At 42.4% G+C, this 24,056-nt stretch overlaps 1 protein-coding gene across 1 annotated transcript in view; it reads left to right on the forward strand.

The window, feature by feature from the left end:
• Positions 1 to 23,431, forward strand: part of LOC135557918 (forkhead box protein N3-like) — a 122,774-nt gene extending 99,343 nt beyond the window's left edge. Inside the window, exons 5-6 of the mRNA XM_064991624.1 lie at positions 16,174 to 16,282; positions 18,090 to 23,431. Coding sequence (XP_064847696.1) covers positions 16,174 to 16,282; positions 18,090 to 18,582 — 602 coding nt within the window. The 3' untranslated portion in view covers positions 18,583 to 23,431. The remainder of the gene's footprint in view (positions 1 to 16,173; positions 16,283 to 18,089) is intronic.
• The last annotated feature ends 625 nt before the right edge of the window (positions 23,432 to 24,056 follow it).

Here is a 24,056-nt window from a genome sequence, read left to right on the forward strand (position 1 = left end):
AAATATGGACATAATCGAACAAAACAAACATTTCTTGTGGAAGTGGGAGTCCTAGGAGTGCTGACTCCACAATTTGGTGGGTAACTGCATGGCTTGCTTTTGTGGCTGAATGCTGTTCTCAGATTATTGAATATTGTGCTTTTGCCGTAAAGTTTTTTTGAAATCTGACACAGCGGTTGAGGACAAGTTTATCTTTAATTCTATGTAAAACATGTATCTTTCATCAAAGTTTAAGATTAATATTTCTGTTATTTGATGTGGCTCTGCAATTTCTCTGGATGTTTTGGAGGCATTTCTGAACATGGCGCCAATGTAAACGGAGGTTTTTGGATATAAATAGGAACTTGATCGAACAAAACATATATGTATAGTGTAACATTGAGTCCTGGGAGTGTCATCTGATGAAGATCGTCAAAGGTTAGTGATTCATTTTATCTATATTTCTGCTTTTTGTGACACCTCTCTTTGGTTGGAAAATGGCTGAATGCTTTCTGTGACTAGTTGCTGACCTAACATAATGATATGTTCTGCTTTCGCCGAAAAGCCTTTTTGAAATCGGACACTGTGGTTGGATTAACGAGAAGCGTATCTTTAAAATGGCGTGAAATACTTGTATGGTTGAGGAATTTTAATTATGATATTTCTGTTGTTTTGAATTTGGCGCCCTGCAATTCCACTGGCTGTTGGCGAGCTGGGACGCTAGCGTCCCGAACAATCCCAGAGAGGTTAACAGTGTTTGGAAGCTTTAGAGTGCTTCCTATCCAAATCTACCAATGATATGCATATCCTAGCTTCTGGGCCTGAGTAACAGGCAGTTTACTTTGGGCACACTTCTCATCCAGACTTCGAAATACTGCCCCCAAGCCATTAGAAGTTTTAAGACACCTTCTTCTTCCCTAGTCCTTTTCAGCTGCAGCATACTGTAAATATGAGTTAGAGTACTGTATTTTATATAGTAGTTCTGTGTTCTGTGAGTTCTGTGTTTTCTATAGGAGTTCTGTGAGTTCCGTGTTTTATATAGGAGTTCTGTGAGTTCCGTGTTTTATATAGGAGTTCTGCGAGTTCCGTGTTTTATATAGGAGTTCTGCGTTCTGTGTGTTCTGTGTTTTATATAGGAGTTCTGTGAGTTCTGTGTTTTATATAGGAGTTCTGTGAGTTGTGTTTTATATAGGAGTTCTGTGTTCTATATAGTTCTGTGAGTTCTGTTTTTTTATATAGGAGTTCTGTGTTCTGTGTTGTATATAGGAGTTCTGCATTCTGTGAGTTCTGTGTTTTATATATGAGTTCTGTGTTCTGTGTTTTATATAGGAGTTCTGCATTCTGTGAGTTCTGTGTTTTATATAGGAGTTCTGTGAGTTCTGTGTTTTATATAGGAGTTCTGTGTTTTATATAGGAGTTCTGTGTTTTATATAGGAGTTCTGTGTTTTATATAGGAGTTCTGTGAGTTCTGTGTTGTATATAGGAGTTCTGTGTTCTGTGAGTTCTGTGTTTTATATAGGAGTTCTGTGTTCTGTGAGTTCTGTGTTTTATATAGGAGTTCTGTGTTTTCCTGGCAGCAGAAGTGTTTTGACTGAGAGAGAGGCCACTTTGAAATGGTTGCTTTCCCAAGGTCCGCTGGGAATGAACTTTAACCCTGAAATCTGGACACTGAGTCTGATCCCTTTTGGCTGCAGGCTCACACAAGCCAACACAAGCAGTGAAGCACACTCACAGCAAAGTCATGTGAAACAAATGTAAGAGTCTGAACATAAAGCACATGAAGGAACCCTCCTAGTCATCTCTCTCTGGCTGAAGCTGACCTGAAAAGCAGAGTCACACACGCAAACACACACACACACACACACACACACACACACACACACACTTTAGTTTTCTTGTATGCCCTATTCTCTGTCTTGGTATCCTGTCCAGAACTACTTGTCAGTAGTGTGAAAGTGGGGTATTTTCTCTCTCTTCTCTTGATAATGACAGGGCGTAAAGATAAAGTGTGTTGTCTCCCATCTCAGTTTACAGCATTGCTTCTCAGGGTTTATACATGCGGAGACCAACCAGCTCTCACAGTCTCACGTCAGAATTAGACGTTAATCCATTTTTCTCAAACGTCAAATTTCAGAGTTGTTCCACACATCACATTTTGAAGTGTTTAACCCCCGAAGGTCAATGTTAACATAATCGAATTAGCATAATACAAAAAAAAAAAAAACTTTTAAAAAGGTCAGAAAGTATACTCTAAAATGGAGTAACTACTTTGTTTCCCTCATAAATCTACACACAATACCCCAGATTGACAGGTTAAGAATCTGGGGTAAATGTACATCAAATAAAGAACTGAAATATCACATTTACTTAAGTATTCAGACCCTTTACTCAGTACTTTGTTGAAGCAGCTTTGGCAGCAATTATAGCCTCGAGTCTTCTTGGGTATGACACCATAAGCTTGGTACACCTGTATTTGGGGAGTTTCTCCCATTTCTTCTATGCAGATCCTCTCAAGCTCTGTCAGGTTGGATGGGGAGCATCACTGCAAAGCTATTTTCGATCGGGTTCTAGTCTGGGCTCTGGCTGGGCCACTCATTGACATTCAGAGACTTGTCCCGAAGCCCCATCAGACCAGAGAATCTTGTTTCTCATGGTCTGAGAGTCCTTTAGGTACCTTTAGGCAAACTCCAAGCGGGCTGTCATGTACCTTTTACTGAGGAGTGGCTTCCGTCTGGCCACTCTACAATAAAGGCCTGGTTGGTGGAGTGCTGCAGAGGTGGTTGTCCTTCTGGGAGGTTCTCCCATCTCCACAGAGGAACTCTAGAGCTCTGTTAGAGGGGCCATCGGGTTCTTGGTCACCTCCCTGACCAAGGTCCTTCTCCCCTGATTGCTCAGTTTGGCCGGGCGGCCAGCTCTAGGAAGAGTCTTGGTGGTTCCAAACTTCTTCCATTTAAGAATGATTTGCACAGCGGGTTTGGCTGTGGGACCTTATGTGGGACCTTATGAAGACAGGTGTGTGCCTTTCTAAAGCATGTCCAATCAATTGAATTCACCACAGGTGGACTCCAATCAAGTCTTTATTTAACTAGGCAAGTCAGGTAAGAATAAATTCTTAATTTCAATGGCGACCTAGGAACAGTGGGTTAACTGCCTGTTCAGGGGCAGAACAACAGATTTTTGCCTTGTCAGCTCGGGGATTCCATCGAGCAACCTTTCAGGTACTGTCCAAAGCTCTAACCACTAGAATACCTGCCTTATTGTGTGTAGATTGATGAGAAAAATCAATAATGTAATCCATTTTGGAATGAGGCTGTAATGTAACAAAACGTGGCAAATTGTAAGGGCTCAGAATAATTTCAGTTTGGACTGTTTAGTGCCAGAAATAAGGGGTTAAAAACCTGTTTTAAAAAAGTGTGTGTATATATATTTATTTATTTATATTTATTTATTTATTTATTTGATCATATCTGTAGTGAATCTGTTATTCAATGAGTTTGTGTGGGCTAATAGTCCTGTCCTGCTAAGCATTCAAAATGTAATGAGGACTTTTGGGTGTAAGGGAAAATGTATTGAGTACTTTTGGGTGTAAGGGAAAATGTGTTGAGTACTTTTGGGTGTCAGGGAAAATGTAATGAGTACTTTTGGGTGTAAGGGAAAATGTAATGAGTACTTTTGGGTGTCAGGGAAAATGTAATGAGTACTTTTGGGTGTAAGGGAAAATGTAATGAGTACTTTTGGGTGTAAGGGAAAATGTAATGAGTACTTTTGGGTGTCAGGGAAAATGTAATGAGTATTTTTGGGTGTAAGGGAAAATGTAATGAGTACTTTTGGGTGTCAGGGAAAATGTAATGAGTACTTTTGGGTGTAAGGGAAAATGTAATGAGTACTTTTGGGTGTCAGGGAAAATGTAATGAGTACTTTTGGGTGTCAGGGAAAATGTAATGAGTACTTTTGGGTGTCAGGGAAAATGTATGGAGTACTTTTGGGTGTAAGGGAAAATGTAATGAGTACTTTTGGGTGTCAGGGAAAATGTAATGAGTACTTTTGGGTGTAAGGGAAAATGTAATGAGTACTTTTGGGTGTCAGGGAAAATGTAATGAGTACTTTTGGGTGTCAGGGAAAATGTAATGAGTACTTTTGGGTGTAAGGGAAAATGTAATGAGTACTTTTGGGTGTCAGGGAAAATGTAATGAGTACTTTTGGGTGTCAGGGAAAATGTAATGAGTACTTTTGGGTGTCAGGGAAAATGTATGGAGTACTTTTGGGTGTAAGGGAAAATGTAATGAGTACTTTTGGGTGTAAGGGAAAATGTATGGAGTACTTTTGGGTGTAAGGGAAAATGTAATGAGTACTTTTGGGTGTCAGGGAAAATGTAATGAGTACTTTTGGGTGTCAGGGAAAATGTAATGAGTACTTTTGGGTGTCAGGGAAAATGTAATGAGTACTTTTGGGTGTCAGGGAAAATGTATGGAGTACTTTTGGGTGTAAGGGAAAATGTAATGAGTACTTTTGGGTGTAAGGGAAAATGTATGGAGTACTTTTGGGTGTAAGGGAAAATGTAATGAGTACTTTTGGGTGTAAGGGAAAATGTAATGAGTACTTTTGGGTGTAAGGGAAAATGTATGGAGTACTTTTGGGTGTAAGGGAAAATGTATGGAGTAAGAAGTACATTCTTATCTTTCGGAATGTAGTGAAGTAAAAGTTGTGAAAAAGATACCCAGAGACAACTTAAGTAGTGATTTAAAATGTTTTTACAGAAATACTTTAGGCCAGGCCAAGCAGCGCCAGGGTTAGGCCAGGCAAGGGTTTGGGTTAGGCCAGGGCATACTGTGTCTATCTAGTGTAAACAGGATCTGTCGGGCAGCCTCCCAAATAGCCCTCTATTCCCTATATTCTCCCACATAGCACCCTATATTCTCCCAAATAGCACTCTATTCCCTATATTCTCCCACATAGCACACTATATTCTCCCAAATAGCACCCTATATTCTCCCAAATAGCACCCTATATTCTCCCAAATAGCACCCTGTTCCCTATATTCTCCCAAACAGCACCATGTTCCCTATATTCTCCCAAATAGCACCCTGTTCCCTATATTCTCCCAAATAGCACCCTGTTCCCTATATTATTCTAAATAGCACCCTGTTCCCAATATTCTCCCAAATAGCACCCTGTTCCCTATATTCTCCCAAATAGCACCATGTTCCCTATATTCTCCCAAATAGCACCCTGTTCCCAATATTATTCTAAATAGCACCCTGTTCCCTATATTCTCCCAAATAGCACCCTGTTCCCTATATTCTCCCAAATAGCACCATGTTCCCTATATTCTCCCAAATAGCACCATGTTCCCTATATTCTCCCAAATAGCACCCTGTTCCCAATATTATTCTAAATAGCACCCTGTTCCCTATATTCTCCCAAATAGCACCCTGTTCCCTATATTCTCCCAAATAGCACCATGTTCCCTATATTCTCCCAAATAGCTCCCTGTTCCCTATGTTCTTCTAAATAGCACCCTGTTCCCAATATTCTCCCAAATAGCACCCTGTTCCCCAAATTCTTCCAAAGGTAGTAAAGGGAAAAGGGTGCCGTTTGAGACGCTGGCTCAGAGTTATTTCCTGCCTCTCCTTCGCTGTAGCATGATCTACCACTGTGTGGCATGTGGAATGGGAACGGTCACCACGGCAACGGAAAGCCTTGCCCACCACCGGAGCGAGAGAGAGAGAGCAGAACAGGGGGAGGGAAGGAGAGAGGGGAATGTTAACCCAGAGAGACATACGTACATACTGGCACACACACACACACAGCGAGTGATCAAGATTACAATGGAGACAGAGTGCTGGCAGGTAGGCAGGTAGGGATGTAGGCAGTTAGGCAGGAAGTTAGGCTGGCATGCAGGAAGGCAGGTAGGGATGTGGGCAGACAAGCAGGGATGCAGGCAGGCAGGAAGGCAGGAGGTTAGGCTGGCATGCAGGATTTACTGAGAAGGTTAACAGGAGCAGCATTACCAACATTATAGTCACACCCAGATTACAAGTGAGCGAGATTACAATGGAGACAGTGTGCAGGCAGACAAGGATGCAGGCAGGCAGGGATTCAGTTAGGCAAGTAGGCAGGCACGCAAGGATTTACTGATAAGGAGCCACATTACCAGTATTATAGTTAGCCCCACAACCAGAGTCAATAGGATTAACATAGATAGTCTTCAGTTCTAACTCAGGAGCTAATAGAATTAGACGACACACACAGCTAGAAACACAGTCACATACAGTACCTTGTGGAAAGAGAAAAACACAGTCACATACAGTACCTTGTGGAAAGAGAAAAACACAGTCACATACAGTACCTTGTGGAAAGAGAAAAACACAGTCACATACAGTACCTTGTGGAAAGAGAAAACACAGTCACATACAGTACCTTGTGGAAAGAGAAAACACAGTCACATACAGTACCCTGTGGAAAGAGAAAAACACAGTCACATACAGTACCTTGTGGAAAGAGAAAAACACAGTCACATACAGTACCTTGTGGAAAGAGAAAAACACAGTCACATACAGTACCTTGTGGAAAGAGAAAAACACAGTCACATACAGTACCTTGTGGAAAGAGAAACACAATAGAAAAATAGAAAAACAGAATAGAAAAACAGTCACATACAGTACCTTGTGGAAAGAGAAACAATAGAAAAATAGAAAAACAGAATAGAAAAACAGTCACATACAGTGTGGAAAGAGAAACAGATGGGTTACATCTTAGTGCTGTGCTGTGATGAGATAGTGGCAGACCACATTTGTGATGTAACATGCTGTCTACAACATGCTGTCTACAACATGCTGTCTACAACATGCTGTCTACAACATGCTGTCTACAACATGCTGTCTACAACATGCTGTCTACAACATGCTGTATACAACATGCTGTCTACAACATGCTGTCTACAACATGCTGTCTACAACATGCTGTCTACAACATGCTGTCTACAACATGCTGTCTACAACATGCTGTCGTAGGCTAAATGAAAAGCAAATGGTGGTCATCAGTGTGTACGGTTATATACCCACAATAATATGATGATTGTGAATAGCCAGACTAATATAAAAGTTACATTTAAATGTTTACATGCATTTCAAGAGCTACAATTGTCCTTCTAATCCTGTTTACATGGACAAATCTGATATCAGGCCCCCTGATGAGACTTATGAATGCTGAAAATCAGCAATCGAAATGAACATTCTACCACAGCGACGATGATATTTGTGCGAAGCCTAAAACTATTTCTAAGATGAATACTTTGAGTTTTTCCGAACTCACTTCACTCGCGTAAAAAGAAGGACACTCGTGCTGCTCATGCTAGCACATGTGCAGATCAAATACACCGCTGTAATTCTGATTAAGGAATTTACATCTAATTTCAAAGATTACTCAGAAAACCAGGTGTTTTATTCAGCGTATGCTTACTTTGATTATGATCTTACCGCTGATTAAGATAAGCAGAGTTGTTTACATGACTAACCCCATACTTGGCGTTCTGCCATAATTAGTTTTTTTTTATCGAGTTATTAGTGTGCATGTAAACATAGTAATTTCTGAAAAGCACACTGACCCCGGCGATCCAGAGAGAGATGTGGATGACAGCTGTTTTACTGAACTGGAGATTCTGTGATCAGCTGAGCAGCCAGCTTCAAATCAAATCAAATCAAAATGTATTTGTCACATACACATGGTTAGCAGATGTTAATGCGAGTGTAGCGAAATGCTTGTGCTTCTAGTTCCGACAATGCAGCAATAACCAACGAGTAATCAATCTAACCTAACAATTCCAAAACTACTACCTTGTACACACAAGTGTAAAGGGATAAAGAATATGTACATAAATATATATGAATGAGTGATGGCACAGAACGGCATAGGCAAGATGCAGTAGATGGTATCGAGTACAGTATATACATATGAGATGAGTAATGTAGGGTATGTAAACAAAGTGGCATAGTTTAAAGTGGCTAGTGATACATGTATTACATAAAGATGCAGTAGATGATATAGAGTACAGTATATACATATACAGATGAGATGAGTAATGTAGGGTATGTAAACATATTAAGTAGCATTGTTTAAAGTGGCTAGTGATATATTTTACATCAATTTCCATCAATTCCCATTATTAAAGTGGCTGGAGTTGAGTCAGTCTGTTGGCAGCAGCCACTCAATGTTAGTGGTGGCTGTTTAACAGTCGGATGGCCTTGAGATAGAAGCTGTTTTTCAGTCTCTCGGTACCTGCTTTGATGCACCTGTACTGACCTCGCCTTCTGGATGATAGCGGGGTGAACAGGCAGTGGCTCGGGTGTTTGTTGTCCTTGATCATCTTTATGGCCTTCCTGTGACATCGGGTCGTGTAGGTGTCCTGGAGGGCAGGTAATTTGCCCCCGGTGATGCGTTGTGCTGACCTCACTACCCTCTGGAGAGCCTTACGGATGTGGGCGGAGCAGTTGCCGTACCAGGCGGTGATACAGCCCGACAGGATGCTCTCGATTGTGCATCTGTAGAAGTTTGTGAGTGCTTTTTGTGACAAGCCGAATTTCTTCAGCCTCCTGAGGTTGAAAAGGTGCTGCTACACCTTCTTCACGACGCTGTCTGTGTGGGTGGACCAATTCAGTTTGTCCGTGATGTGTACGCTGAGGGACTTAAAACTTACTATCCTCTCCACTACTGTCCCATCGATGTGGATAGGGTGGTGCTCCCTCTGCTGTTTCCTGAAGTCCACGATCATCTCCTTTGTTTTGTTGACGTTGAGTGTGAGGTTATTTACCTGACACCACACTCCGAGGGCCCTCACCTCCTCCCTGTAGGCAACTCGTGGTTGTTGGTAATCAAGCCTACCACTGTAGTGTCGTCCGCAAACTTGATGATTGAGTTGAAGGCGTGCATGGCCACGCAGTCGTGGGTGAACAGGGAGTACAGGAGAGGGCTCAGAACGCACCCTTGTGGGGCCCCAGTGTTGAGGATCAGCGGGGTGGAGATGTTGTTATACCTACCCTCACCACCTAGGAGCGGCCGTCAGGAAGTCCAGTACCCAGTTGTACAGGGCGGGTTTGAGACCCAGGGTCGAGACCCAGTACTTCCGGCGCTGACAGAGATTGCCGCCTCGCTTCGCGTTCCTAGGAAACTATGTAGTATTTTTTTTTTTTACGTGTAAATTCCATCTCTTACGTGTAAATAAATTCCAGCAAAAAGCCTAGAGCATAGAATTTAAAAGGTATTTTCGGATATTATTCATCCTAATCAGACACGTTTTTTTTACATGGATGATAAATTGGAGATAATATAAGACAAGTACTGGAAACAATAGAACACTATGAAAAATCTGGGAAACCAGGCTTGCTATTCATAGCTAACTTTGAAAAGGCTTTTGATTAAGTATGACTGGAATGTATATATAAATGCCTGGAATATTTCAATTTTGGAGAATCTCTTATAAAAATCGGTTTAAGTTATGTATAGTAACCCATTGTGAAAAATAGTAAATAATGGCTCTCATCTCAGAAAGTTTTAAACTGTCAAGAGGAGTAAAACAAGGTTGTCCACTATTGGCATATCTATTTACTATGGCCATCGAAATGTTAGCTATTAAAATCAGATCCAACAACAATATCATAGGGTTAGAAATTCAGGGCTTAATAACAAAGGTATGATGATGATTCATGTTTTCTTTTAAATCCACAATTTGAATCCCCACACAGCCTCATAGTGGATCTAGATACTTTTCCTAACCTCTCTGGATTACAACCAAATTGTAATAAGTGTACTATATTATGTATTGGATAACTAAAAAATACAACTTTTGCATTACCTTGTTGTACCAATTAAATGGGTGTGGACACACTCGGTATACATATCCAGAAAGAACGAAATCATCTCATTACAATACATGTTAATAGAAAGTTAGCAAAATAAATAAGATCTTGCTACCATGGAAAGGAAAATACCTGTCTATTTGTGGAAAAATCATCTTGATTAACTCTTGAGTCATATCCCAGTTTACCCATTTGCTTATGATCTTGCCTACACTCTGTTTTTTAAATTTCATGAGCAAAAAAAAAAAAAATGAGTTCGGAGAGCAAAAAAATGTTAAATATTAAAGCATTGGACGCCTTTAGTTAGAGGTCTATCATATAAAAGTTACACTTATATCCAAACTGGTTCTCAAGCAGATTAGTAAGAAGGTCTCACACCATGTTCAAGAACAGCTTTTTACCCTTTATTCAAATGACAACTTCTCACTTTCGGTTATTTGATCATGAAATCACCTCTAAAATATAGCTATTTTTAAAACAAGCCTTAGAAAGTTGGATGCTGTTTCAGTTTAATCCACCAGAAAAGACAGAACAAATAATATAACAAATATTGTTGTTATTCTCAAATATAGTTATTGATTAAAAAAACATACTTTTTGATAAATTAAAAAAAAGTTATAATCTTTGTGAATTAACTCCACTAGACCTAGTTAGGATATATGTCACACATGCAGCTAACTAAAATATATGGCAATGTCTGCTCCACCCAAAATTACAACCAACTAACAGCTAATTGCAGCACAATACAAATAGTCTGGGTGGCCATTTGATTAGCTGTTCAGGAGTCTTATGGCTTGGTGGTAGAAGCTGTTAAGAAGCCTTTTGGACCTAGACTTGATGCTCCGGTACAGCTTGCTGTGCGGTAGCAGAGATAACAGTCAATAACTATTGGTGACTGGAGTCTTTGACTATTTTTAGGGCCTTCCTCTGACATCACCTGGTACAGAAGTCCAGGATGGTTTTCAGACACCTTCACGTTTGTTACTTTACAGGTTTATTCTAAAATTGATCATTTAAAAAAGAATGGGAGAAACGCCCCAAATACAGGTGTGCCAAGCTTGTAGCTTCATAACCAAGAAAACTCGAGGCTGTAATCGCTGCCAAAGGTTATCCAACAAAGTACTGAGTAAATGGTCTGAATACTTATGCAAATGTGCTATTTCCATATTACATTTTTTATACATTTGCAAATATTTCTAAAAACCTGTTATTTCTTTGTCATTACATGGTATTGTGTGTAATGTGATGAGGGGGGGAAACTATTTAATAAATTTTGTAACATAAAAAATGTGGAAAAAGTCAAGCGGTCTGAATACTCTCTGAATGCACTGTGTATAGGTACAGATTTACAAGAAAATACATGGGGGAGCCTCTGTGATGAGCTGCAGCGTAACCGGAGCCTCTGTGATGAGCTGCAGCGTAACCGGAGCCTCTGTGATGAGCTGGAGCGTAACCGGAGCCTCTGTGATGAGCTGAGCTGCAAGTCTCAAATAACTGGAGAGCAGGGGATGAGCTGAGCTGCCAGCCTCAAATAACTGGAGAGCAGGGGATGAGCTGAGCTGCCAGCCTCAAATAACTGGAGAGCAGGGGATGAGCTGAGCTGCCAGCCTCAAAAAACTGGAGAGCAGGGGATGAGCTGAGCTGAGCTGCCAGCCTCAAATAACTGGAGAGCAGGGGATGAGCTGAGCTGAGCTGCCAGCCTCAAATAACTGGAGAGCAGGGGATGAGCTGAGCTGAGCTGCCAGCCTCAAATAACTGGAGAGCAGGGGATGAGCTGAGCTGAGCTGCCAGCCTCAAATAACTGGAGAGCAGGGGATGAGCTGAGCTGATCAGCCAGCATCAAGTAACTGTGAGATTAATTGAGCTCAGCAGCCAGGCTCAAATACCTGGAGCGTCAATGATGATCCTTTCTTTCTAAATATCTTTCTCTCTATCCTCTATTTCTAAATTGCTCTTTCTCTCTATCCTCTCTTTCTAAATATCTCTGTCTCTCTATCCTCTCTTTCTAAATATAGCTGTCTCTCTATCCTCACTTTCTAAATTGCTGTGTCTCTCTATCCTCTCTTTCTAAATATCTGTCACGTTCTGACCTTTATTTCCTTTGTTTTGTCTTTATTTAGTATGGTCAAGGCGTAAGTTGGGTGGGCAGTCTATGTTTGTTTGTTCTATATTTTGGGTATTTCTATGTTTCGGCCTAGTATGGTTCTCAATCAGAGGCAGGTGTCATTAGTTGTCTCTGATTGAGAATCATACTTAGGTAGCCTGGGTTTCACTGTGTGTTTGTGGGTGATTGTTCCTGTCTTTGTGTTTGTGGCACCAGATAGGACGGTTTGGGGTTTTCACATTTCTTGTTTTTGTAAGTTTCTTCATGTTAAGTGATTTATTAAAACATGAATCAAAGTAACCACGCTGCTCTTTGGTCCGCCTCTCCGTCAATGGAAGAAATCCCTTACAATATCTCTCTCTATCCTCTCTTTCTAAATATCTCTTTCTCTATCCTCTCTTTCTAAATTTCTCTTTCTTTCTATCCCCTCTTTCTAAATATATCTTTCTTTCTATCCCCTCTTTCTAAATATCTCTGTCCCTCTATCCTCTCATTCTAAATATCTCTAACTCTATCCTCTCTAAATATCTGTCTCTTACTCTATTTATTTCTGTAAAATTGTCTCTAAGTAAGTTATGCAGACAACAAGCTCTTGCAGTCTCACTGTAGAATTTGATGTTTCTCCAAATGTCAAAATTCAAAGTGTTTTTGACACCCTGGGCTGACTCCTGCTCAGCGTAGTTCTGGTTCTCCAAATGTCAAATTTAGAAGAATAAGGGTTAAGGTTTTGGATAGGGTTAAAACATGAAGTTTATACACTCATTCCGGATGTTGAGGGTAAGGGTTAAGGTTTTGAATAGGGTAAAACATTTTTTTAAGCGTCCACCATTGGGATTGAACAACCTTCTGAATCCGTGTCATGGGATTCAGCAATCCACCACTACCTTCCACAACACCCTTTACAAAACTGAAGCCTACTTGATGGTAATAGTGCTCACTGTTGCCCCTAGTGGCCTGTTTTGAATACATTTCCCGAAGTGCGTAGATGTCCAAAAGTCACTCTTGGGCAATCTGCCTGAGACAGAGCATAACAGAACATTGTCCTAGCCATACATAGAAACACACACACGCACAATCCCCCCCCTCTCCACAAACGCACAATCCCCCCTCCACACACGCACACAATTCCCCTCCCCACACACACACAATCCCTCCTCTCCACACACACACAATCCCTCCTCCCCACACACACACAATCCCTCTCCACACACACACACAATCCCCGCCTCCCCACACATGCACAATCACCCCTCCATACACATGACAATTCCCTCCCCACACACACACACAATCCCACCTCCCACACACACAATTCCCCCCTCCCCACAAACGATATCCCCCTCACCACACACATTCCCCCCCACACACAATCCCCCTCAAACACGCAATCCCCCCTCCCCAAACACAATCCCCCTCCCCACACACAAGCCCCCCACATACACATCCTCCTCCCCACACACAAGCCCCCCACATACACATCCCCCTCCCCACGCACAATCCCCCCTCCAAACACACACAATCCACCCCCACACATTCAAACCCCCTTCACACACAATTCCCCCTTCCCACACACAATCCCCCTCCCAACACACAATCCTCCCCTCCACACACACAATCCTTATTACTAGTCTGTTCAACCTCTCTTTCATATCGTCCGAGATTCCTAAAGATTGGAAAGCTGCCGCGGTCATCCCCCTCTTCAAAGGGGGATGACACCCTAGACCCACAATATTACAGACCTATATCTATTCTACCCTGCCTTTCTAAAGTCTTTGAAAGCCAAGTTAACAAACAGATCACTGACCATTTCGAATCCCATCGTACCTTCTCCGCTGTGCAATCCGATTTCTGAGCTGGTCACGGGTGCACCTTAGCCACGCTCCTGGTACTAAACGATATCATATTCGCCATTGATAAAAGACAGTACTGTGCAGCCGTCTTCATCTATCTGGCCAAGGCTTTTGACTCTGTCAATCACGGTATTCTTATCAGCAGACTCAACAGCCTTGGTTTCTCAAATTACTGCCTTGCCTGGTTCACCAACTACTTCTCAGATAGAGTTGTGTGTGTGTAAAATCGGAGGGCCTGTTGTCCGGACCTCTGGCAGTCTCTATGGGGGTACCACAGGGTTCAATTCTTGGGCCGACTCTTTTCTCTGTATATATCAATGATGACTTAGAATATGTGGACAACTACAAATACCTAGGTGTCTGGTTAGACTGTAAACTCTCCTTCCAGACTCATATTAAGCATCTCCAATCCGAAATTAAATCTAGAATCGTCTTCCTATTTTTCAACAAATTCTCCTTCACTCACGCTGCCAAACATATCCTCGTAAAACTGACTATCCCACCGATCCGCGACTTCAGCGATGTCATTTACAAAATAGCTTCCAACACTACTCAGCAAACAGGATGCATTCTATCACAGTGCCAACCAGGTCATCTATAAGTCTTTGCTAGATAAAGTTCTGCCTTATCTCAGCTCACTGGTCACCATAACAACACCCACCCGTAGCACACGCTCCAGCAGGTATGTCTCACTGGTCATCCCCAAAGCCAACACCCCCTTTGGCCGCCTTTCCTCCCAGTTCTCTGCTGCCAATGACTGGAACGAATTGTAAAAATCACTGAAGTTGGAGACTTATATCTCCCTCACTAACTTTAAATATCAGCTATCTGAGCAGCTTACCAATTGCTGCAGCTCATCTGTAAATAGCCCATCCAATTACCAACTACCTACCTCATCCTCATTTTAATTGACTATTTTTGCTCTTTTACACACCAGTATTTCTACTTGCACATCATCATCTGCACATTTGCTAAATTGTAATTACTTCGCTACTGAGGCCTATTTATTGCCTTACCTACTTACTCCATTTGAACACACTGCATATAGATTTTACTATTGTGTTCTTGACTGTACTTTTGTTTATCCCATGTGTAACTCTGTGTTGTTGTTTGTGTCGAACTGCTTTGCTTTATCTTGGCCAGGTCGCAGTTGTAAATGAGAACTTGTTCTCAACTGGCTTACCTGGTTAAGTAAAGGTGAAATATATATATATTTTATAAAATCCCCCCTCCCCTCACACACAACCCCCCCCCCCCCCCCACACACACACACAACCCCCCTCCACACACACAATTGCCCCCTTGCCTCACACACAATCCCCCCCCACACACACAACCCCCCCCCCCCAACCCCTCCCCACATGCACAATCCATATCAACAGCCTGTGTGCGTTAACATCAACACAATGCTGAGACCTGTGATTCTGCTAACCTCAGCCTTTGGGCGGCATTTAGCCTAGTGGTTAGAGCGTTGGGCCCCTAAGCAAGGCAGTTAACCCACTGTTCCACGGGCGTCAAAGATGTCGATTAAGGCATTCCCCTGCTCCTCTGATTCAGAGGGGTTGGGTTAAATGCGGAAGACACATTTCAGTTGAAGGCATTCAGTTGTACAACTGACTTCCCATTTGATGGGATGGGATTGAGCCGTCCAGCAGACGTTGTTAATTTAATGATTCTCTAGCGGGCTTAACTAATTTAGGACAGTTGCTCGCTTATATAAGCCTCTTCTCTCCCATCAATACCGCTCTGCTGGACCATTCACAGAACCAATGAATAATCAGTAAACTGATCCCAGGTCTTTCTTAGGTGTATAGGCTACCTTGTGATTCTGGCTTCTTATTCATTATTTCCCTACAGTGAATTCGGGGAGTAGCCCAGACCAGTCAATCCAACACCATAGCCATTTACGACAATGTTGCTATGTGTTTACGACAATGTTGCTATGTGTTTACGACAATGTTGCTATGTGTTTACAACAGTGTTGCTATGTGTTTACGACCATGTTGCACTATGGAACTTAACAATTATTAAACAACTTTGTGTTGTATGTGTGTGTTCTGTGTATAGATGTATGTATGTGTATTTGTGTGTGTGTGTGTGTGTGTGTGTGTGTGTGTGTGTGTGTGTGTGTGTGTGTGTGTGTGTGTGTGTGTGTGTGTGTGTGTGTGTGTGTGTGTGTGTGTGTGTGTGTGTGTGTGTGTGTGTGTGTGTGTGTGTGCGGAGAAGGAGGGTGTTTCTGTACCCTTGAGTTCCATGCATACAGGAATCTTTCAAATGTTTGCATCCTTGTGTGTGTGTGTTTTCTTGTGCACACTAGTGTCTGTTGGCGTGTATTTGTTGGTGTGTGTCTCTATGTAAATCCTTGTGTCTCCTCCTCTGTCTGTAGTTTCTCAAGGCGTGATCCAAAATGGGGCCTGCGTCAGGAGCCATTGTCTGTTTCCTGTGATCCGACCCCTACCCATTAGCCCCGTGGGCAGAAGGACCACTGCGATAAGGTCAGTGAGCCTGTCGATCAAATGTTGGATTATGACGTATGGCTGCACCTGGAGTACACACACACACACACACTCTCACACACACACTCACACACTCTCACACACACACACACACACACACACACACACACACACACACACACACACACACACACACACACACACACACACACACACACACACACACACACACACACACACACACACACTCCCCCCACCCCTCCCCCACTAGACAGAGGGAGTACTTTAATTTACTTATCAAGCGATGCTCTGATCAGCTTTTATGGTATATCAAATGTACTATTGTAATGACACAGTAACTATACAGAAATACACTATAGATACAAAAGTATGTGGACACCCCTTCAAATTTGTGGGTCTGGCTATTTCAGCCACACGTGTTGCTGACAGGCGTATACAATTGAGCACAGTCATGCAATCTGGGGCGGCAGGGTAGCCTAGTGGTTAGAGCGTAAGGTTGCAAGTTCGAATCCCCGAGCTGACAAGGTACAAATCTGTCGTTCTGCCCCTGAACAGGCAGTTAACCCACTGTTCCTAGACCGTCATTGAAAATAAGAATTTGTTCTTAACTGACTTGCCTAGTAAAATAAAGGTCAAATAAAGGTCAAATAAAAAAATACAAAAAAAATACGAAAATCTCAATAGACTAACATTGGAAGTGGAAGTGCTGTTATTGTGAAATGGAAAGATCTAGGAGCAACAACGGCTCAGCTACAAAGTGGTAGGCCACAGAAGCTCACAGAATGGGACCACCGAGTGCTGAAGCGTGTAAAATATGTCTGTCCTTGGTTGCAACATTATGCCTCTGGAAGTAACATCAGCACAAGAACTGTGCATCAGGAGCTTCATGAAATGGGTTTCCATGGTCAAGCAGTCACACACAAGCCTAAGATCACCATGTCCAATACCAAGCGTCGGCTGGAGTGGTGTAAAGCTCACCGCCATTGGACTCTGGAGCAGTGGAAACGTCGTGTTGTCTGGAGTGATGATTCATGCCTCACCATCTGGCAGTCTGACGGATAAATTTGGGTTCAGTCGATGCCAAGAAAACGCTACCTGCCCCAATGCATAGTGCCAGCTGTAAAGTTTGGTGGAGGAGGAATAATGGTATGGGGCTGTTTTTCATATTTCGGTCTAGGCCCCTTAGTTCCAGTTTTGGGAAATCATTAACACTACAGCATACAATGACATTATAGACAATTCTGTGCTTCCAACTTTGTGGCAACAGCTTGGGGAAGGACCTTTCTTGTTTCAGCATGCCAATGCCCCCATGCACAAAGAGAGGTCCCTAAAGAAAGGGTTTGTTGAGATCAGGGTGGAAGAACTTGACTGGTCTGCACAGATCCCTGACCTGAACCATCTGTCACATCTACTCCTGCTCCTCCCCTTTTTCGATAGGGCAAATGAAGTCTAACATTTTTAAGTGGAAAATACAAACTTTAGAAGCCTTTTTAACCCTGAGTACTCAACCATTTCGGATTTTCCTCTACAAAGGAAATATATCTGCAACAACAGAGTGATCAAATTAAGATAGTATACCTGTATACCCCCTGGACCGGACGCTAGTCTATCACAGGGCCTTACCCCCAATCTACAGTATCTCTTTAATATTTCTGAGTGCCAAGCAGAGACGCATCGGGTCCAATTTGTACAGTCTTAGGTATGACTCGGCCCGGAATTGAACTCCCTACCTTCCAATCTCAGTGCAGACACTAACCAAGAATGTAGTCTGTTTACATTAAGAGTAACTATAGCCTTCCTATCTCTCCTGTGTGTCTTTCTCCAGGTCAGCTCTAGGAGACTACCTGACCCCCTGTGACCCCTCCCACCCTCCCAGCGACGACCTCCAGGAAGACCACAACTACAGCAATGCCAAATCCCCCAGCATGCCCTGTTCTTCCCAGGGGCCCTCCGTGTCCAACGAAGACGATGAAATCATTGCAGTGGAGTTGGGAGTCCACCGAGGGGTCAAATCCGAACCTAAAGAAATCCCACTGGATTCTGCCTCCGTCTCCTTCCTATCCCAGCATGCCCGGCGACGGGGACTGCCCTGGACCAAAAACCGCCTGCGGGCCCTGGGTGACACACTGCCGCTGAAGAAGCGCCGTTCGGCAGCATCGGCAGAGAAGCCGCCGTTGGAGAGCGATGATGAGGAGATGAAGGAGGCGGCTGGGTCGTTGCTCCACCTGGCGGGAGTCAGGGCGTGCCTCAACAACATCACAAACCGAGCCAAGGCTGCTCAGAAAGAGAAGGAGCAGAAAGAGGCCCTCAGAAACTAACTAATGCCAGGCCATAGAGAGGCCTACACATCAGGCCTGTACACCTGGCCTACACACCTGGCCAGTACACCTGGCCTACACACCTGGCCAGCACACCTGGACTACACACATATCGCCATGGCCTAGAAAGTAATAGCTGAGACTCGCCACAAAGACCAACGGCTGAAAGCAGCTGGTTGGTGTGGTGTGTTGCAAGGCGTGTTGCAAGGTGTGTTGCAAGGTGTGTTGCAAGGTGTGTTGCAAGGTGTGTTGCAAGGTGTGTTGCAAGGTGTGTTAGCAATCACCTGCTGGGTGTTGACAAATGGTGGAGATTCAACATTTAGAAACGTTGTGAAATGAACAGAAAAGGACAGCAGATATTCTGGTCAGAGTAGATAGGAAGGACACCAGCTGCTTCTAACCATTGGTGGTGTGTTGTGTCTCTGATGCCTGATTCCCACTATTGACCCAAACTAAAGCCTATACTGTGCTGGCTCTGAACATGTATTTTCAGATTGTCCTTTCCAGCATGGTTCCAGCAGCAACTATGGTGGATGAGGGTAACCAGGCCAGGAAGCCCCAGTACATCTCGGCTTGGCTCAGCTCAACTTTGGCTTCCATAGTGTGAAAGGGTATATGGCCAGGCCTGAGCACTGAGTCCTTCAGTAGGACTACACACCAGGTCTCCACACTGACCTATCAACCACCAACGGGCCAAGACATAGAACTCTATTCAAGCATGAGTCTCAATAGACATTACTTCATCTATCTCTCTCTCTCTATCTCTCTCGAGCTCTCTTTCTCTCCTCCAGGGGCATTAGGAGCATCCTACTTATTTGTGGCAATATTAGAAATCCATGTTTTCCTATACGTTTCCTATATGTTTCCTATACGTTTCCTATATGCTTCGTATACGTTTCCTATACATTTCCTATACGTTTCCTATACATTTCCTATACGTTTCCTATACGTTTCCTATACGTTTCCTATACGTTTACTATGTGTTTCCTATGTTTCCTGTATGTTTCCTGTACGTTTCCTATACGTTTCCTATATGTTTCAATGCTAACTCTGATGGGTAATTGATTCTCATGTGTCTCTGTTGATGTTTTTATGTTGTGTAAAGGGATGCAAGCCATAGAAAAATATGTTTTGTCACTAATTAGGGAAAAACATAGTAGAAAATGTCATGTTTGAGGAGACGAGCTGACCGTTTTGTGTAATCTGTAAGTGTCAGAGGTTACGTCTGTGAATCTGTAGCAAATGTCCAGTAATGTAAGCAAGGAAGTTGAGCCAATATTACTTACAGTTTTAAAACAGTTAAAACCTGTTGCTCACACATCCTACGCCCATGAGCACAACATGTAAGACTGTGCCAAAGACAAGCGACCAGGTTGCCTGATGTAGCCAATCTGCTTACAAAGACAAATGTAAAGGCATAGCAACATCATATATGGTCACGTATGGCTCAGTTGGTGGAGCATGGCTGTTGCACCACCTAGGGTTGTGGATTCAATACCCGTGGCTACCCGCAGAAATTGTATTCATGCACGACTGTACGTTGCTTTGGATAAAAGCATCTGCTCAATGGCAATATAGTATTACATCAGAAGAGCTTCAGAGAAGAGACAGGAGAATACCGTAAATGTCTAAACAATTGTAAAAATCCGCTCTTAGAAAATCATGCATGCACTTAATTGACATTCATTACAGCTATTACTATTACCAATAGTAAAGGCATCATGGAGAACGGGGCACGATTCCTTTAAGAGCACTTTTTAATATTTAAGGATAATTAGAACTTTACTTTTACAATATTTTTGTTGTCATGGTGACGACTTAGTGCCGGGTCAGAGGCAATATATCTCCTCCATCTTGTGCTTGTTGCTCATCTGCATCTGAAACGGCACCCTATTCCCTTTATAGTGCACTACCTTGTCCAGAGCGTCATGGGCTCTGGCCAAAAGTAGTGCACTATATAGGGAATAGGGTGCCATTTCAGACACAGTTTCACTTAGACTATGTCCCTCAAACTCTTCCAGAATATATCTTCTATTAAAAAGTGAATGTCAGTTTAAATATACCCCATGTTACGACACCTGCCTATCCTTTAACAGACTCACAAAACTATTTACATAAATTGTGGATTTGTTGTCGTTTTATCTCTGTTTGAAATGTTTCCCATTCTTCCTCTACCTACTCTCATAAAAGTATAAGCAATTTGTCCAGTCTGGACAACTGTAAAAAGGTTAGAAAATATTTTATTTTTCCTTTCTTAATTGAAGCAATTTGACCTGCAGGACTTTCTCAGTTATATTGCATGGGTGCTTGTAAATAAGATACAAAAGTAAATCATTTTTTATTCAAAGATCATGTAATATAAACAATGTATTTAGCATGAAGCATGACTTATTTTCATATAAACTTAGATCCTACAAGAGAAAACTAAGTTTTTGCAGACAATTCTTATACCCTTGATTTTTGTTTAATTTAATTTGATTTTTTTTGTGTGTAAATTGATAATTGTATTTCTTCAGATGAGCAGATTTATAAAGACAAATCTTCTTCAAGGACAAATGTTATGGGGAAATCACTCTGCAATTATGAGGCCCTTCTACTCTGGCCTTTAGGTATAACAGACCTGGGTTTAAATACTATTTGAAAGCGTTCAAATACTTTGAATGACCTTGAGTGCCAGATGGGCGGGGTTTGTACTTTGGGACTTTTCTATTTGTTCCATTGAGGCAAGCCCTATCAAGCACAGCCCAAGTATTTTAAATTATGTCAAATACTGTAGCGTTTAAACCCATGTCTGTTAGGTATAAGGCTAGATTGAAAAACCTCTAGTCTTCTGCCTCTTAAAATATAAATATGTCAATGGTCTAGTGTTTTTCAGAAGTTATCAATAGTGTGTGTGTGTGAGTGTTTGTCCAACAACCATACACCCTTTAACATTGTGCCTGTTCTCAAGGCGTTGTGTTCCGATGTCTTTGATTGACATGATTTCATATTGAACAGCACATATTTCTTTATTTATCACAGTATTTTCTCATTTTGTGAATATGTTACCATTGGGTCCGAGTTTTCTCCTGGCAGAAACCTCAGTGTAAACTGACGGAGTATAAGGAACTGTTTAACATGGAATTTAGAATTCGTCAGAATGTTCAGAACAAGTTCCACTGTTCTAATTGGCTCCCTAGTCTACACCAGATTAGCATAGGCAAACCGTTTGTTCAAAGTTATGTCAGATACAATATATTAATGTATGACTCAATAGAGCCTGTTTTATGGATTATTTACTTTGGAAAAATGACAGTACAAAGGAAAAGTATTATATAATGAGCGATGTTTAAACCCTGCCAATTGTTTAAGTTTTGAGTGATTCAGTACATTTAGCCCTGCCGTAGATGATTAGTGTAAGCTATAATGAGAATACATTAAAGCCTTAGTCAGTTCATGCTCTGGTATGTTCATATATACATGCATACATTTACATTTTACCTTTATTTAACTAGGCAATTCAGTTAAGAACAAATTCTTATTTACAATGACGGGCCTGCCTAGAACAACAGATGTACCTTGTCAGCTTGGGGATTTGATCCAGCAACGTTTCAATTACTGACTCAAAGCTCTAACCACTAGGCTACCTGCTGCCCAAAACTGTACATACATACATACATACATACTGTACATACATACATACATACATACATACATACATACATACATACATACATACATACATACATACATACATACATATTTACATTGGAGTGAGATAATGAACATGTTTCTGGTACAACCAGCAGAGGTAATAAGGTTTGGACTGAGGTTATGTGCAGAGTAGAGTCAGAGTAGAGCCAGAGTAGAGTCAGAGTAGAGTCAGAGAGGTCCAGAGAGTGTCAGAGTAGAGTCAGAGTAGAGTCAGAGGTCCAGAGAGTGTCAGAGTAGAATCAGATAGAGTCAGAGTAGAGTCAGAGTAGAGTCAGAGTAGAGCCAGAGTAGAGTCAGATAGAGCCAGAGTAGAGTCAGAGTAGAGTCAGAGTAGAGCCAGAGTAGAGTCAGATAGAGCCAGAGTAGAGTCAGAGTAGAGCCAGAGTAGAGTCAGATAGAGCCAGAGTAGAGTCAGATAGAGCCAGAGTAGAGCCAGAGTAGAGTCAGATAGAGCCAGATAGAGCCAGAGTAGAGTCAGAGTAGAGCCAGAGTAGAGTCAGATAGAGCCAGAGTAGAGTCAGATAGAGCCAGAGTAGAGTCAGAGTAGAGTCAGATAGAGCCAGATAGAGCCAGAGTAGAGTCAGAGTAGAGCCAGAGTAGAGTCAGATAGAGCCAGAGTAGAGTCAGTGTAGAGTCAGATAGAGCCAGAGTTGGCTACAGTAGTGGTTTAGGGCAGGGTTTCCTAAACTGGGTCCTGGGGTCCCCCTGGGTGCATGTTTTGTTTTTGCCGTAGCGCTACCCAGCTGATTCAAATAAATACAGCTTGATGATGAGTTGGTTATTTGAATCAGCTGTGTAGTGCTAGGACAAAAAAAGTGAAACGTGCACCCAGGGCCACAGGACTGAGTTTGGGAAATCCTGGTTTAAATGAAAGGCAGAGAGTGACTACAGTAGTGGTTTAGAGGAAAGGCAGAGAGTGACTACAGTAGTGGTTTAGAGGAAAGGCAGAGAGTGACTACAGTAGTGGTTTAAAGGAAAGGCAGAGAGTGACTACAGTAGTGGTTTAAATGAAAGGCAGAGAGTGACTACGGTAGTGGTTTAAAGGAAAGGCAGAGAGTGACTACGGTAGTGGTTTAGAGGAAAGCCAGAGAGTGACTACGGTAGTGGTTTAGAGGAAAGGCAGAGAGTGACTACGGTAGTGGTTTAAAGGAAAGGCAGAGAGTGACTACAGTAGTGGTTTAGAGGAAAGCCAGAGAGTGACTACGGTAGTGGTTTAGAGGAAAGGCAGAGAGTGACTACGGTAGTGGTTTAAAGGAAAGGCAGAGAGTGACTACAGTAGTGGTTTAGAGGAAAGCCAGAGAGTGTCTACGGTAGTGGTTTAGAGGAAAGGCAGAGAGTGACTACGGTAGTGGTTTAAAGGAAAGGCAGAGAGTGACTACAGTAGTGGTTTAGAGGAAAGCCAGAGAGTGACTACGGTAGTGGTTTAGAGGAAAGGCAGAGAGTGACTACGATAGTGGTTTAGAGGAAAGGCAGAGAGTGACTACAGTAGTGGTTTATATGAAAGGCAGAGAGTGACTACAGTAGTGGTTTATATGAAAGGCAGAGAGTGACTACGGTAGTGGTTTAGAGGAAAGGCAGAGAGTGACTACGGTAGTGGTTTAGAGGAAAGGCAGAGAGTGACTAAGGTAGTGTTTTAGAAGAAAGGCAGAGAGTGACTACAGTAGTGGTTTAAAGGAAAGGCAGAGAGTGACTACAGTAGTGGTTTAAATGAAAGGCAGAGAGTGACTACGGTAGTGGTTTAGAGGAAAGGCAGAGAGTGACTACAGTAGTGGTTTAAAGGA

The sequence above is a fragment of the Oncorhynchus masou genome, chromosome 16 (assembly GCF_036934945.1).
Source record: "Oncorhynchus masou masou isolate Uvic2021 chromosome 16, UVic_Omas_1.1, whole genome shotgun sequence".
NCBI lineage: Eukaryota > Metazoa > Chordata > Actinopteri > Salmoniformes > Salmonidae > Oncorhynchus > Oncorhynchus masou.